General features: G+C 37.0%; 2 protein-coding genes across 2 annotated transcripts; both read right to left on the reverse strand.

Annotated features, from left to right (window-relative positions):
• Positions 1-319: 319 nt before the first annotated feature.
• Positions 320-880, reverse strand: LOC127788048 (LOB domain-containing protein 29-like). Its single transcript, XM_052316170.1, has 2 exons — positions 617-880; positions 320-514 (listed from the first exon to the last, which is right to left on the reverse strand). Exons 1-2 carry the CDS (start codon positions 878-880, stop codon positions 320-322), a joined length of 459 nt encoding a protein of 152 aa, XP_052172130.1.
• Positions 881-11,563: 10,683 nt separating this feature from the next.
• LOC127788049 (uncharacterized) lies at positions 11,564-14,180 on the reverse strand. The gene is made up of 4 exons (XM_052316171.1): positions 13,910-14,180; positions 13,009-13,816; positions 12,749-12,911; positions 11,564-12,316 (listed from the first exon to the last, which is right to left on the reverse strand). Exons 1-4 carry the CDS (start codon positions 14,178-14,180, stop codon positions 11,564-11,566), a joined length of 1,995 nt encoding a protein of 664 aa, XP_052172131.1.
• Between the last annotated feature and the right edge of the window lie 1,636 nt (positions 14,181-15,816).

The raw sequence follows: 15,816 nt of genomic DNA on the forward strand, positions 1-15,816 counted from the left end.
ATTTCTTAATGATAAAATGGCCAATGATAGCTTGAGGTTATTAGATGCTTAGCCATGTGTGACTTGATTAAGGATGTGAATTATCAGGTGATAATTAAGAGCCGATATTTTTACCTCGAATTGATGAATTATTAAACAGTTGCAAGAGACTGAGTTAATTGACGATCAATATACAATCGAGGGTAAGGCAAGGGAATGAAATGTTAAAAGTACCAAAGCATAATATTCATTCCATATGTTCAAACGGTTATAGGAAATCAAGCCGTACAATTACTCAAATGAAAAAGGGAAAAAAAAAAACTGATGATGATGCCAATGCTCAGTGAGGACGACGGTTGCCAAACACAATAGCTCCCAACTCATCGATGTCATCTGAGGGTGGCATCTGGCTACTGCTAGCTTCACCAGGGATAGGTGGAAGAGTAGCCTTTGAGAAACCAGGATAAGGGGCATCCTCTGGAATGATAGGAAGATCGAAATTCCAGCTCGGGTTTTGATCAGGTTGAGGAGCAGGCTGGGGATGTGAAGAATAATATGCAAATAGTAAATCCTGCAAGTAAGCTCAATAAGCTTGCAACTCACTAACCTGCTGCTAAAGGGAAAGAATGTGAGATACACATCCATAGACGGGATCTTGAAGCCAGGCTTGAGCTTCAAAGAGGAGTGTATCAGAAGCCCAAAATCGGTCGCTGACCGGAAGCGGAGCTAGGATGTTGACGACATTCTTGACAGTAAAAACATCGCGGATGGCAACAAAATGAGCAATACCATCCTCACAATGGAAGTAAGGAGCAAAGATGCACTGTGAATTGCATTCTCTATTTAAGACTACGCAAGCACCGCATCGAGATCGGGGCCTCGGTATGTTGCCCCATGGCATGTTACGCCTTGACATGATAGATCTGGATCTGGCTAAATCTAAATAAATCAGATATGGGTCGAATTTAAATGGATGGGTCAAATCAGATATGGGTCAGATCTAATGGGTCAACATAAGGATGGGTCAAACCTGAAGCAGGTCGAGTCGGGTCTGGTCAGGTCAGGCTAAGTTGGGTCGGATCGACCCGGATCTGACAGTAACTGCATGAACGACGGCGATGGCGCGGTGACGACCGAGGGAAGTCAGGCGATGGCCGGTGGCTGTGCGAGGAGGCTGGCAACGGTGGCGGCGGCCAGATCTGGTCGACGGAGGGCGATCGGCGACTGGGGGTGCGGAGAAGCCGCACGGTGGCTTGCGACCGATGGCGGAGCAGGCACCGGGGGCGGTTGCAGAGGGGGCAGCGGCGGCCGTCGGAGGTGGCGGCGACGCTGGAAGGCGACGGCCAGTGGCTGTTGGCACGCAAGGTCGGCAAAGGAAAGAAGGAAGGAAGACGAAGAAGAAGAAGAAGAAGAAGAAGAAGAAGAAGAAGAAGAAGAAGAAGAAGAATGAAGAAGAAATAAGGAAGAAAAAGAAAAAGAAAAAAGAAAAAGAAATGAAAAAAAAAAGGGAGAAGAAAAATAATTTTTTTCATGGGAAAAACGTGTTTTATTATTCCGGAGATTTTGGCAAGAAGAAAAAGAAAATTGTCCGGACATGCAAAAGTTGAGTTCGAGGCTTTTCGGATAATTATAGTCCCAACCCTATATTTTGAAACATGGAACAACGTAGGATTCAAAATGAAATTTTTAGGAATCAGGTTTCGAAATAGAATGTTAAGATGTTTCAAAATGAGATGTTTCGGCAAGCTGTTGTTAGAAGGTAGTGATGGGACACTCTGGAATAATTATGTCCACAATAGGACTCATGAAGAGTCTAATAAGAATAACCTGCCGGGTGCAGTTGGAGTTTATGATAGCTCAAAGGATCGAATTGCATGTCAGTGCAACATGACCAAATAATTACGTGTGGATTACACCAAAACACAAAGAAAACTACCCGATATATGACTTGCTGTTGGCAAATGTGGTTTGTGCTCTCAAAGTTATAGAGACACTACCAAAACAGAATGATGGGACATTTTGATGTGCTCACGAACCACGAGGAGCCTGAGGTATGAGTTCTCATAGAAGGAGCTGAATGAGAGGTAGGGACGGTTGATGGAGTTCCTTAAGGACTACGACTGCACTACTTCATATCACCGGGCGCGTGGCAAAGAGGTTCCCAACGCAGGACCTGGCGGATAGCTGTGAGTGTCAGATGAAGTTGGAGGCTTGTTGGCCTGCCGACTATGATGGTAGTGCCGAAGGGATCGTCTATTTTATGGCTAGCCTTGTCGTTTAGCTGTATCTGGTGAACGAGATACGGAAGGCATGTGTGGTTAGCAAGTGTACTTGACTATGGAATAATGATGTGGCCAGCCCAAGGTTTATGATTTTTGAAATGAGAGAAGGCATTCTCAAAAGTTTCGGGGAAGAATGTGCGTGCCTAAAATAATTGAAAGATGTGTGGTCGTCTGAAAGGAGCCACATCAGGAAATTATGTGAATGACACGGTATGCTTGTAAACGTTAGACGTGTAAGGAATGCAAACCGAGGTGTTTGTCAAGGATCAAATAGATGTTTGATTTGAGGTATTCAGGTAATGAGCTATGTTATGTCTTAGTTACCTTAACGGTCTGATGAAAATTTTGAGGACGAAATTTCTTTTAAGGAGGGGTGAATGTAATACCCGAGAAATTTAGGTAAATTAAAAAGAAGCAATTTATTAGAGAAATGGGGTTTCAGAGAAAATTGGTATCTGAATAGCCCAAAAAATTGACCAAATCGACTGCCGGGAGTACCCTAGAGCCGAGATGCCAAAAGAAAATGATGTGGCATTAACAAGCACCCTGAGATATGATTTATAACATCGAAAGAAATAAGATCGGGAACAGTTTTCGGTACAGCAAAAATGTAGCTGCCAATTAGGCTGCAATATCGAATTGTTATAGACGACTTCCTGGAAGTCAACGGAAGCTTGAGAGGGCTTCGGTTTTTCATAAGAAACAACCCTTCAGTGGTTTCAGGAAGAAACGAAGAGGTTTAGGGCCAAAACGAAGATTCGGGCCTAAGTGCAGTTTTTTGATATTTTTTCGGAATCCTCAGGGGTCAAATTGATGTTTTAGGACTTGAGGGTCTTGAAAGCAATTATCAAAAGTTCAGGGGTTAGGTGGAAAAGGGCCAAAGTGATAATAGCCAAAACTCTTAGGGGCTAAAGTGCAAAATTTGAAAGTTGGGCATGGCCAGCACATGGCTGGTCGGCCATGGACGAAATTGGCCATAGGGATGGCACGAGGGTGGCTCAGGGATCACTTAAGTGTGATCATTAGCTGACAAAGGCCACCACAATGGCTAAAAAAAGCAAAAAACCAACCAAAGGATTCGGCTGATTTGTCGAAGGCTGCAAATCGAGATTTTGGTCGGCTAGGGTTTTTTAAGGGTCGATCCAGGGGAGGTTTATGCTCCTAAGGTTATGGGTAAGGCAGCTAAGGGCCTTTAGGCATTCGATTTTAGCTATAAATAGCCGAGAGGCGACCGAGGGTTTTAAGCATTTTTGAGCTTCAAATCGACCCACTTATTGAACGAATTAGCATTCCATTTTAAGGGGCTTTTGTTGCCCATGGCATGAGGAACGTTTCTGGAGAGTTTGGGCAATTTTCATGGAGGTTTGATGGGTATTAGGGAGGTCGCCGAAAAACGAGGTGGACGGCCAAACCGAGGCTTTGGCCACCCGGTTGAGGCACCTCTGGTGCTTGTTTCAAGCCCCAAAGCATGCCAATAGGATCGACTTGAAGAGAGGAGGAGTCTGGTGGAGTCAACCCAAAACGCCGGCACGGCCGTCGCCGGAGAAGACGACTGGCGCGTGCCGGTCACGCACCCCCTCCATGCGCGCCCACTCGCCCTAGCATGTTGGGGTGCATACGGGCGCGTGTGCTTCTGGAAAAATATGCAAAAAATATAAAAAATCTAGAAAATTATTTTATGGAGGTTTGTGCAAAAATATTGGGATTTGGGATTCCTGATGTCTCAGTTTTTGTGTCAAAGAGCCTCATTTTACGTGAAAACGCAACATCCGGGTAAGTCCAATATTTTTCCTTTGAATTTTATAGCATATTATGAATTTTTGTGAAAATAGATTTGAGGAAATAGTCTCGATGTAATTATTGGGATTTTTAGGAGGAAAAATGAAGGAAAATAGGAAATAAAAGGAAATAAATGGAATATTGAGGATATTTAGTGATTAAATATTATTTATGATTGAGGAGATCGAGATGATGTGATTGGTGCAACTTTTGAGAGTTGGCACGAAAATCAAGGCTGGGCACGCATATCGAGGCAGCGCATGCTTTTCGAGAAAATGCGAGTTTATCTCAAAAGGTGAGTAATGTTATACCAAACATGGTTTTGTGAGTTTTCCTATTCTACATGATATGATTGTTTATTATGCATGATATTTATGAAATATATGATTGCTTATATATACATAATATTTACGAAAGATATGTTTCATTTTGTCATATTGCATGGAAAGTCATGATAATTGCATGGCACGATATTATTGTCACATTGATATTTGTGCATGGGAACGGGATGTCACCCCCAGAGTGTAGCCGTAATTCCCCAATGGCGTTGAGGGAATAACGTTAGGCTTATTCTACAGAGGTTCGGGATTTGCCTAGGATTCCTAGCCAGGCTTGCGGGCCAGGGAAGTTACACTAAGGGCAAATGTTGTTCATGTTATTACATCATGCATTCGTATATATGTTTTGGACCCTAACTAAAAGTTTCATCTTCTAATGGGTTATGCCCCTAGAACATTCAACGTTCCAGTTTAGACTTGCAGCTCAAGCAAGGAGCAGGTTGAGATATGACGGCACGTGATGGCGTGGCCGATGGATTCAGCGAGCTGACTCCGATATGTTTTAGCTGATACTTTATTGATGTTTAGCCTTGTTAGAATATTATGGAATCTTCATGTATTTATGTATTTCAATATTGAGGATATGATGTTAATTATGGTACGAATTCTTATGTTATAAATAAAGTGATTTGATTATGTACCATATCAAGTTTCGATTATCGCTTCCGCATTTTTAATGATTTGCTGGGGGTTTTGTTCGGGACTCGGTACTTAAGGTTAAGTTATGTACCGAGAAAGAAAGTAAAAAATAAATTATGTATATTTTGGGCCTGAGCATAGTGACACGCTCGGTAAGAGAAAAGCGGGGTGTTACACTTATGAAGGGAATCACCTGTACGGCGGTAAGGGTAAAAATAAAATTTTTACCTTGTATTAGAAAATGCAGTAAAATATAATATACACGCCATACATAGTTTGGGTATTTAACCAACACACATATTCAACAATTGAATACATAAATAAATGTATACCTGCTACCCGATGTAAGGATGCAGTACAGAAACAGTTTCTATATTGATATTGAATCCACCTCAACATGTGGTGGTTCTAGTCAGTCCACACCTAGTATTTCGAATGGTACAATTCTGGTCACCTTTCCCGTGCTAAACATAGAAGTTCAGCGTATCACTAGTGCTCGTGTCTTAAAATTATACGTGTGACCTTCACATGTATAATTTCTATGGCAGCAAAATATTTTCTGAGGAAGAAGATAAGAAAGTAGCATGCGTAGGGGGAGAGAGAAAAGGGGTAAAGGCCTTGCCTCCTTTTATTAATTTAATCCCCCCTTCGTATTTTTTTCTTTTTATCCCAATTTTCAATCTTTTCAGGTTCGTCGCCCTCCCTACTTTTATAATTTTATGCAATAATGCAATTTATTATTCATTTTAACTATGCATTATGCATTTCAACTATACACTATTGGCAGAGGGGCTAAGGGTCAACTTTTGACCAATCAATTCCAGAGACATTTTAGACACACGATGACGATACCAAACACAACACTATATGGTGTGTGACTTTCTAGATTTACTACCCGTTAGCAATTAGATAACACTGAAAACCTTTTTAGTATCGATTAATCCTTTGACCCATCATTGAAACTTCTCTAAATCCCAATGACATTCTGAGAGTTTCTAAATAACACCTAACAATGGTTCAGGGCAGTATAAGTGGTAGTGAAGTCTCACTGAGCAAGACCCATAGAGTAACAAACTCACAAACTCAGTAACTATGTGTTAGACTTCATTAATGCGACTAGATGACACCTTTGGAAACACATTTCCTGACTTTCAATCTACCCTGGTCAGGGACTATCCCATCACATTAATAGTAGATCACATAGGACGTTTACCCCATCAAATACTGATGAGGGTGACATATCTTATTCCCAACACCTGTCTTTATATATTAGTAATACATAACCACATAGATGAATGTTTTCACCTCCCAATTAGATGGTGCAATTCATTAGCAAATCTCACACACCAATACACAAAACAACTATGTCGGTTTAAGTTTAAGGATCAACACACCATCGTAACCTGATGATTCGACCATTATCCACCATGCCATGTGGTCAATCATCGACATCATATTCGACTGATCATTCCCCAACAACCACACACAGGTCTGCTAGCGACATCTCATGTCATATGACGTGTGACACACCATCCTTCCATCTAGTGGAGGCCAAAAAATTTAGGCAGGGTGGGCAAAAAATAAATCCTAAACTTTAAATTCTATCTAAAATTAAACAATTAAAAAAATTAAAATAATATAATATTAAAAATATATATATCAATAAATTATACAATCAATGCATTTTCATATTTTAATAATGTCGCATAATTACATTATAATGTCGTAAATTATTATTCAATCATTAATCTCTAATTCGATTACGCAGCCGAGTCTTGATAAGCTTTATGACAGACTGTCATTCAATCACTGATCTCCAATTCAATTAGGTAGCTAAGTCTTGACAAACTTCATGATAGAAAATATATTTTCTGCCATATTTTTAAATATGTAATTGACAAATTTGTAACAAAAAATAGAAAAAAATAATCCCTTTAATTAAAACACAGTTAAAGAAATGATCAATGGAGATTAACATATATAAGAGAAAACTGGGTCAAATTTTTATATATCTTATTTTTAATTTTTAGCTAATATTGAAAAAAACACTGGCAATCGCCACCAGTCATTGTGGCCTGTGATTTTCGGCGATCAAAGACAACCACCCTACACCCTTATTCCCATTGACCAACATGCCCAAAAATCAATAAAATCTAATGACCAAATTTCGTAGATTTAAGCTTAAACTTGTGGCCAAACCCAACACGCGTAAAATGCACTGGCAGTTGCCATCGGCCATCATGGCCAATCGTTTTCAGCAATTAGAGGTAATCACCCGACACCCTTATCCCCATCGACCAATATACCCAAAATCTAGATTTTTTTAAAAATTTAAGGTGGGCATTTAGAAAAAAAAAATTAAAAATATTAAATTATTATATATAATAATTTTTTTTAAAAAAATCCAGGGTGGGCAGTTACCCACCCTTGGCTGTACGTGGCTCCTCCATTGCTTCCATGGGTATCCTTATATTGAATGAGGTAGTAACCCATGTGCTAGTCCATACTTGATTAATTAGAGTCCTCATCCAAAGAAGTTAAGGACTAGGAATAGTTCAAGAAATTCTATTATTAGAGAATCATGTCACACAGTCTCAATACCTTGAGAATAAGATTATTATATAGAAGATCTAGGGACTTATTCATATAATTGATTAGAGAAAATATGAATAAAGAAAACCTTGCATTTTATAGATTTATACAAAGATACAATAAATGCATAAAATAACAAGCCCACTAGATATCATCTAAATTTAGCATCAGGGCACACAACACTAACATAATTATGATAGGAATGTGCTCTGTGAAGTCTCTGTACAGTAACATATGGAGACATGTGATTGCTAATGGGATCTATTGACCTTCGATGTGAGGCAAAAATCCTATGCGATTGGTTATGGCTTGTGATTGTTTAAACCCCTGGCCAGGGTGCACATGATTGTAAAAGAGTTTTCAATATTGGAAAGAGTTTCGAAGTGTCATCTCAATCACACCATGCTAGATCTTAGCATAGCTATCGAGTTTTGTGAGTTTGATCAGTCCATGGCTCTTACTCTATCGAGATGTTATTTAGTGGAAGGATTATAGTATAAGGGAATTGAAAGCCTTAATAGGCTCACTTGAATTTATGACTTTATTACTAATAGGATCGTCCTAACTTAATACTAATTGTCACTTAGGACCTCTCGGGATGCATCGAGGAAATAGAGATATCCTTATTATAGATCAAAGTGTTTGATCGACATCAAAGTTGTTGACGCATCCCAATTGCTACGCAGTGGTGAACCTAGAAGGTCATAAGCAAATCCGAGTGTGGCTCTAGATTAGTGATGTAATGCTATAATTAATTATTAATCATTATTAAGGGTTAATGGTGACACCGTTAAGAGTTAACATAATGGGTTTAATTATTAGGAACAATTGTTAAGAGTTAACAAGCATATCATTAAGAGTTAACTGAGGTCTCAGTTTCATTATAAGATAATGAAAGGGCTATTAAGAGTTAATAGCAGGCCTAGATGCAATTTATAGAAAGTTAAGATGAGGGAATAAAGGCGATCAACTAGCCTTGGAGATGGTCAACCATTCCATAACATGTCACCCCAAATAGATCAATCGGTTTTGAACTGGTTGATTGGTCCTTGCTGGTTTAGTGTAAGTTAATCGATTAGTTGCCTGAAAAGCTGTCAACAATTTCTTACAATGAGGGTCAAGTTTGGAAATGTTCTTTTGTCATTTTCTATAACGGAAAAGAAACCTTGTGTTAGAGGATGACGAAAGGGAAAGACGACATGCAGATGGTGTGCCTCTCCCCCTTTCTCTCTTTTCCCCTCTCATCCCTATCAGTTTTGTCCAATTTGGGCTGATGTAAGGGTTTAGGGTTTGGGTATTTAAAGTACGAGAAGAAGAGAAATAGATGGCTGTCTTTTTGCTCGTAGAATTCTCTCTTGCACTACAAGAATTTCAAGATTTAGTGATGGAATATTTCCGTCACTAAATCCAAAAATCCGTCGCTAAATAAATTTAGCAACGGATTAGCGACGAAAAATGTCTTTCACTAAACTCTTCATTGCAAAAATATTTTTGCGACGGATTCATCGCTAAATTAGCGACAGACTAGCGACGGAAATATAGCTAAGTGTATTTTTCAAAAAAAATTGCGACGGAATATTTCTGTCGCAATTTAAAAAAATCAGAAAATAAGAATTTTTATTAGCGACCGAACATTCCATTGCTATATTTTAATATTTTAAATTTTAAAAAATATTGCGACAGAATTTCCGTCGCTATTATTTTAAATTTTTTTTATTAGATTAATATTAGCGACGGAAGTTTCCATCGTTATTAGTTTTAGAATTTTTTTATTAAATTAATTATAGCGACGGAATTTTCCGTCGCTATTAGTTTTTGATTTTTTTATTGAATTAATTTTAGAGACGGAATTTTTCGTCGCTATTAGTTTAGAATTTTTTTTAAATTAATTATAGCGACAGAATTATTCGTCTATGAATTAAATTAAAAAATTTTAAAAAATTAAATTTATTTATTGTGACGGAATTATTCTGTCACATTTCTTTAAATTTTTTTAAAAATTTTAGCGACGAAATTTTTTCCGTCGCTAAAATTAATATATTTTTTAATTTACTTTAAATTTATTATTTAATTTATAAATTTATTTATAATTAATTATTAAACAAATTATATAAAAATTCTAAAATTTATATTTATAATATAGAAATTAACATTCAAACAAGATACTAATAATTGTCTGTTACATATTAATCGTTACATAAAAATAACTGCAAAAACTAATCATCTAAATCATCACCAGCATTAGGTGAGTCAGGTTGAGAAGTCGATTGTGGCTGAGAAGAAGAAGGAATCGTGCCGCGAGTAGATATAGTAAGTTGTTCAATAAAAAATCGCATCTCAAACATCTGTCGTCGAACGTTGTTCAGCTCATGAGCCTGTGAATTTATCTACTCCGCCTGTGAATTTATCTGCTCCGCCTGTGAATTTATTTGCTCCGCCTGTGAATTTAATTTCTCTGTCATTTCTTATATAACCGGGTTTCCATTAAGACCAGATGAGACAGAAGATGAGCTGCCAACGTCAAAAAATTTTGATTGGGATAAGGATCCCGTGCCATAAATCCTCTTCTTTTTGTTTTTCCCCCCGGCAGCCTGGATGAATATTTGATCGCAATCTAGCTGCTGAGGTTCCTCAGACCCCTCATTTGGTTAAGTTTCTTGCTCTAGCAACTGTCCGTACGTTTCCTACAATAATTTAACGAAGAAAATAGAATAAATCAATTATGAATATTAAATTTTACGTTAATTATAAAAATAATATTATTTATAATTAAAAAACTTACAGCGCCACTCGAAGAACGTCTGTTGACATACACCATCTATCCTTCCTCAGTTTTTTTAGAATGAGTTCGTTCAAATAGTTCAATCAGTGTAGGCTCTCTCCCAAACTCCCGTGTCTAAAAAAAAAATTAATATAAAATTAACCATTTTAATAATAATTTTTTTGAAATATTAATAAATTAAATCTCTTACCATTCGTCTTTTATGCTCCGCTGAAGATATAGAACCCCCAGTATGGCAGGAAGGACTAGTGCCAAGGCCACCTGTCTCACTCAAACGGTTCAGCGATGCTTGTGCAGACCGTTTCTTGAAAGCTTTATCTTGTTCCCATTTCTGCGTCCAACTAATGCATCAATTGTGCCCACTCTCTTCTCACTAATGCATCAATTGTAGGATCCCACTGAAAAAATTTTTGTAAAAAAAAATAAGATTAAATAGTTTAAACATTTCTACATTAATAGTTAAAATATATATATTATTAATTTGAATTTAATACCACAAATTCATCCCAATACAAGCCCTTTATCTCCGAAGGCACTTCTTTCCAAACATAACATTCCTTATGAAGACGTTTTCTAAAGATCGTCGATATAATATGGGAGATGTTCATTGTACGACAAAAGATACTCTTGCATACAAATAATAATAATTAGTATAAAAACTAACACATGTCATAATGTAAAAAAAAATAAAAATAAATTAAAGTTACCCATCGCCATCTTGCTCTATAATATGCAGTGATTCGGATGTAAAATGACTAGCAGTCGAGTAAGATGATGGATGTACTGGTGACTCTGTAGGAAGGGTCGATGCAGAAGCAACTGTAGGGGCAGCAACAGGAGATGCTGATGGGAGGGAGGCCGGTGAAACATCCCCCAAAATATGCGGTGCTGTAGTAGATGAGGTGGAAGCAGCAGTGGACCTAGAAGAGTTAGGTCTAAAACCACTACATCCTGTACGATATCGTCCTCTAACACTTGTCATACCTATAATAAATAAATTAATTAGCAAAATCAATATCATTAATAATTAAACATAAGTATTTAAGTCATAAAATTTACCTCTAATCACTATCATATAAGTCTACATCTGTGTCATTAGATTTTAACTCGTCATCAGAATCTAATTGAAGAACTTGTTCATCCTCTGATCCAGAATCATATTCAGAGTCTGATCACAAGACTTGCTCATCATACGATTCAAACTTATCTTCAGAATCAGATCTCAAAACTTGCTCATCATTCAACTCTGGGGCTTCATCAAATTCAGATTCCATAACTAGCTCATCATTTAAATCAGCGTGGTCACCATCATTCACTGTCTCAGGGATTTGCACATCATCAACTGCAATATTGTGTAGTTCCACGTCATCCTCTTGGTAAGGCAGCGCTTCACGTGGAAGGGTCGCCTCTTGATTATTAAAAGATTGTGGAACCTCTACTATGAACCTTGGTTTGACTTTTGTTACAACCAACCAATCGCTTTTGTTACGCCTCAAGCTTGGATATTCGCAAAAATATACTTGAATCGCTTGAGAAGCTAATACAAATTGCTCGTTTGTATTCCATTTCTTCTTTTCATTGATCTCGACGATCTTATATGCATGATGAATCTTCACCCCCTCGTTCAAACTTGGAATAAACCAATCGCCCTTGAACAATACAACTTTCTTGAATGACGATACTGAAGGATACTCGAGCTCAACAATCTCTATTATCCGACCATAATAGTCCTTCTCGGGATCATTGTAGTTGGATCCTTTAACGCACATGCCACTATTCATAGTGCCTTTATTCGAACCATGGCTAATCGTGTGAAATTTAAATCCATTAACAAAGCAGCCAGGGTACGTTGTAACAGTGTTAAAAGTTCCTTTTGCGAGATCCCTTATGTATGAATTGGTCACATTGTTCGTAGGATCGCAAGCCTATTAAATAAGACAGATATATAAGAAATAATTATATAAGAAATTGAGTGAAATTAATATTTTAATTAATCAACTCACATAGCTATTGAACCAAGAAGGGAATTCTTTATTTGTTAATTGTTCAATGATATGGTCACCAATGCCGAGATTACGTTGCCTTAGGTCAGCATCGTAAATTCTTGAAAAATTAAAAAAAAAATGAAAATAACTACATTAGACTATTCAATTTAAATATAATTTAGAAATTAACAACAATTAATTAGCAAAATCTTACTGTAGATACAGTTCAACTTCTGGACAATTCATCAAAATATATCTGTGTGCAATATCATATTCTTCACCGAATAACATTCATGACTTTTTACATCCAAATGGTCGACAAGGATGCTTGAAAATTGATAACTTCCCCTCCCAGTCATCCCTTTCATTTACAACACCAGCATCATTGCGCAGCACTCGTGTATGCCTTGTAACAACATTGTCCTCAAGGTAATGAGAACACAACAATGACGCTTCTTCCACAACGTATGAATTAGAAATAGAGCCTTCCACTCGAGTTTTATTTCTAACTGTTTTCTTCAACTTTCCAAGGTATCTATATAAAATATGTATAGTAATTAGATAAGTGAACTACAAAATGAATATGTTTCTTATAAAATAGAAAAAAAAATTATCAATCTAATAAATAGTACCTTTCAAACGGATACATCCATCGATATTGAACTGGACCTGCTATCCTTGCTTCATAAGCCAAATGGATTGGAAGATGCTCCATAGAGTCAAAGAAGCTTGGAGGGAATATGAGCTCCAATTTACACAAAGTGATGGGGATGTCGTTCTCTAATTTCATCATGTGCTCACTTTTAATAGTGGTCGATGTCAAATCTTTGAAGAAAAGACTCAACTCAGTCAATGCCTCCCATACTTTTTGCGGTAGTAATTCCCGAAATGCAACGAGCACCAACCTTTGCATGAACACATGACAGTCATGGCTTTTCATCCCAAACAACTTAAGCTTCTTTGTGTCAACACACCTAGCCATGTTCGACACATACCCATAAGGAAATTTCAGATTTTTTACCCACGCACACAAGACAGCTTTTTCTTTCTTATTCAGAGTAAAAGTTGGTTGAGTAATGCGGCGACAATATTGATTCAACTCTTCTCTCAACTTCACCGTGTCCTTAGTTTTTCCCGGTACATTCATCACTGTATTGAACACATTTTCGAACACGTTTTTCTCTATATGCATAACATCCAAGTTGTGTCGAATAAGTTGAGTTTTCCAATAAGGCAAATCCCAAAAAATGCTCTTACTCTTCCAACCACTACCATGACTATTATCCACATTAGTCTGTGCAGCATTGGGTTCTGTCGCTTTCACTAAACCCAACTCGTACAAGGAAGCAAGTATCTCAGGTCCAGACAATGCAAGAGGTGGTGTTTTTTTTACCAAAGTATTTTTGCGAAATCCATACCTATTCCGTCGATACGGATGATCTCGATGCAAGAATTTTTGATGGTTGTCAAACCATGAAATCTTTCAACTCTTTGACAGGTAAAATGCATCCGAGTGAATCGTGCAATAAGGACATGCCAGCTTTCCTGCCGTGCTATACCCCGAGAGCATTGAATATGCAGGAAAATCACTAATGGTCCACATCAAAGCCGCTCTCAGTTGGAAATTTTGTTTCAATGAGATATCATATGCATGCACACCAACATCCCACAAATGTTTCAACTCTGCAATAAGGGGTTGTAAGAAAACATCAAGTTTTGCCTTAGGATTCTCTGGTCCTGGCACTAGCACCGTTAAGAACATTGTTGTATCCTTCATACACATCCAAGGTGGTAAATTATACATCGTGACAATGACAGACCAACAAGAATATTGCTTCCCAGATTAACCAAATAGCTGAAACCCATCAGTACAAAGACCAAGTCTGACATTCCTTTTCTCGGCAACAAATTCCCTATGAGTCTCGTTAAAATAAATCCAAGCAGGGGAATCCGACGGATGACGCATGACATCATCTTCGACCACATGATCTGCGTGCCACCTCATTTCTGCTGCTGTTGAATTGGATGCATACAATCTCAGAAGCCGAGGAGTTAAAGGAAAATAATGCATATTCTTATGAGGAACACAAGTTTTTTGTCGTTTGCTACTGTCAGCTTGATTAACTTGCTTGTACCGATTCTCATGACAAAACTTGCAGACTGTTAAATCACTATCATCACCCCAGAAAATCATACAGTTGTTTCTACAACAATCAATTTTCTCAACAGGAAGGCCCAACCCTCGAACCAATTTTTTAGTACTGTAAAAATTATCAATCATCGTATTAGGTTAAGGAAGAACCTCCTTAAGTAATTCACAAAGTTGATTAAATCCCCTCTCAGATAGATGGTGCTCTGACTTAAAGTTAAGCAACCTATCCCATCTGGAGATGAATCGTGATATGACCACTAGTAGACGCATTTACTCACGATATGAAATTTCAGCAGCATTTCAGCACAGTTCTCCAGATGCACGATAAAGATTATGTGTTGATTCATACAAGTTAAACTTAATTTGAGTCAATTGCATGAATCAAAACATATTCCTATATGCAACCGGAGAACAACATGAAATGCTATTGAATTTTCGTACCATGCATGAGTAAATTAATACTTATTCGCTGGGCACACAACACGACACCAAATTTCCAGACTATCCAACTGGACAATTCAGTGATCTCCTCGCTCCATCGAGGAAGTCACCGAACGGGAATCTAAGGTTAAGTTCCAACAAATTTAATTAAATAGCTAAAAAATATTTAATTAATTATATTTTTTATTTAATATATTTTTTGGAAAAAATTCGACAAAATCTCTCCTATAAATAGACTACACCCTATAGGATACACATAATCAAATGTACATAATGAATAATCAAATACACAATTAGATACACACATACACATAATCAAATACACTAAACTAACACACATATATGTATATATAAACTAAACTAAATTAAATTAACACTAAACTAACACTAAACTAAATTAAATTAACACTAAATGAATTTACACTAAACTAAATTAACACACAAAATTAACACACATATTTGTATACATAATCAAATAACACACATAATCAAATATACATTAACACACAAGCACGCGTGTATATCTATATCATACACTAAATTAATAATTTTAAAATATCAAATGTACACAAAACATAAAACACTATAAAAAAATACACAAAATAATAGGATACGCATAATCAAATGTACATAATGAATAACCAAATACACAATTAGATACACACATAAACATAATCAAATACACTAAATTAACACACATATCTGTATACATAAACTAAACTAAATTAATTTACACTAAACTAAATTAAATTAACACCAACTATAAAAAAGAAGCAAATACACGTGTAAATCTATCTATCTATATATATATATATATAGAGAGAGAGAGAGAGAGGACCTTCTGGAA

The sequence above is a fragment of the Diospyros lotus genome, chromosome 13, assembly GCF_014633365.1.
Source record: "Diospyros lotus cultivar Yz01 chromosome 13, ASM1463336v1, whole genome shotgun sequence".
Classification (NCBI taxonomy): domain Eukaryota; kingdom Viridiplantae; phylum Streptophyta; class Magnoliopsida; order Ericales; family Ebenaceae; genus Diospyros; species Diospyros lotus.

Bases quoted from the DNA above. Each gene is read 5' to 3' on its own strand.
- LOC127788048 (XM_052316170.1), bottom strand. From the start codon at position 880: ATGCCATGGGGCAACATACCGAGGCCCCGATCTCGATGCGGTGCTTGC. The intron at 515-616 runs GTATCTCACATT...TCACATCCCCAG, and splicing joins AAGATCCCGTCTATGGATGT to CCTGCTCCTCAACCTGATCA.
- LOC127788049 (XM_052316171.1), bottom strand. From the start codon at position 14,180: ATGTATAATTTACCACCTTGGATGTGTATGAAGGATACAACAATGTTC. The intron at 13,817-13,909 runs GTCCTTATTGCA...TCTTGCATCGAG, and splicing joins CACGGCAGGAAAGCTGGCAT to ATCATCCGTATCGACGGAAT. The intron at 12,912-13,008 runs GTACTATTTATT...TATTTTATATAG, and splicing joins TGGATGTATCCGTTTGAAAG to ATACCTTGGAAAGTTGAAGA.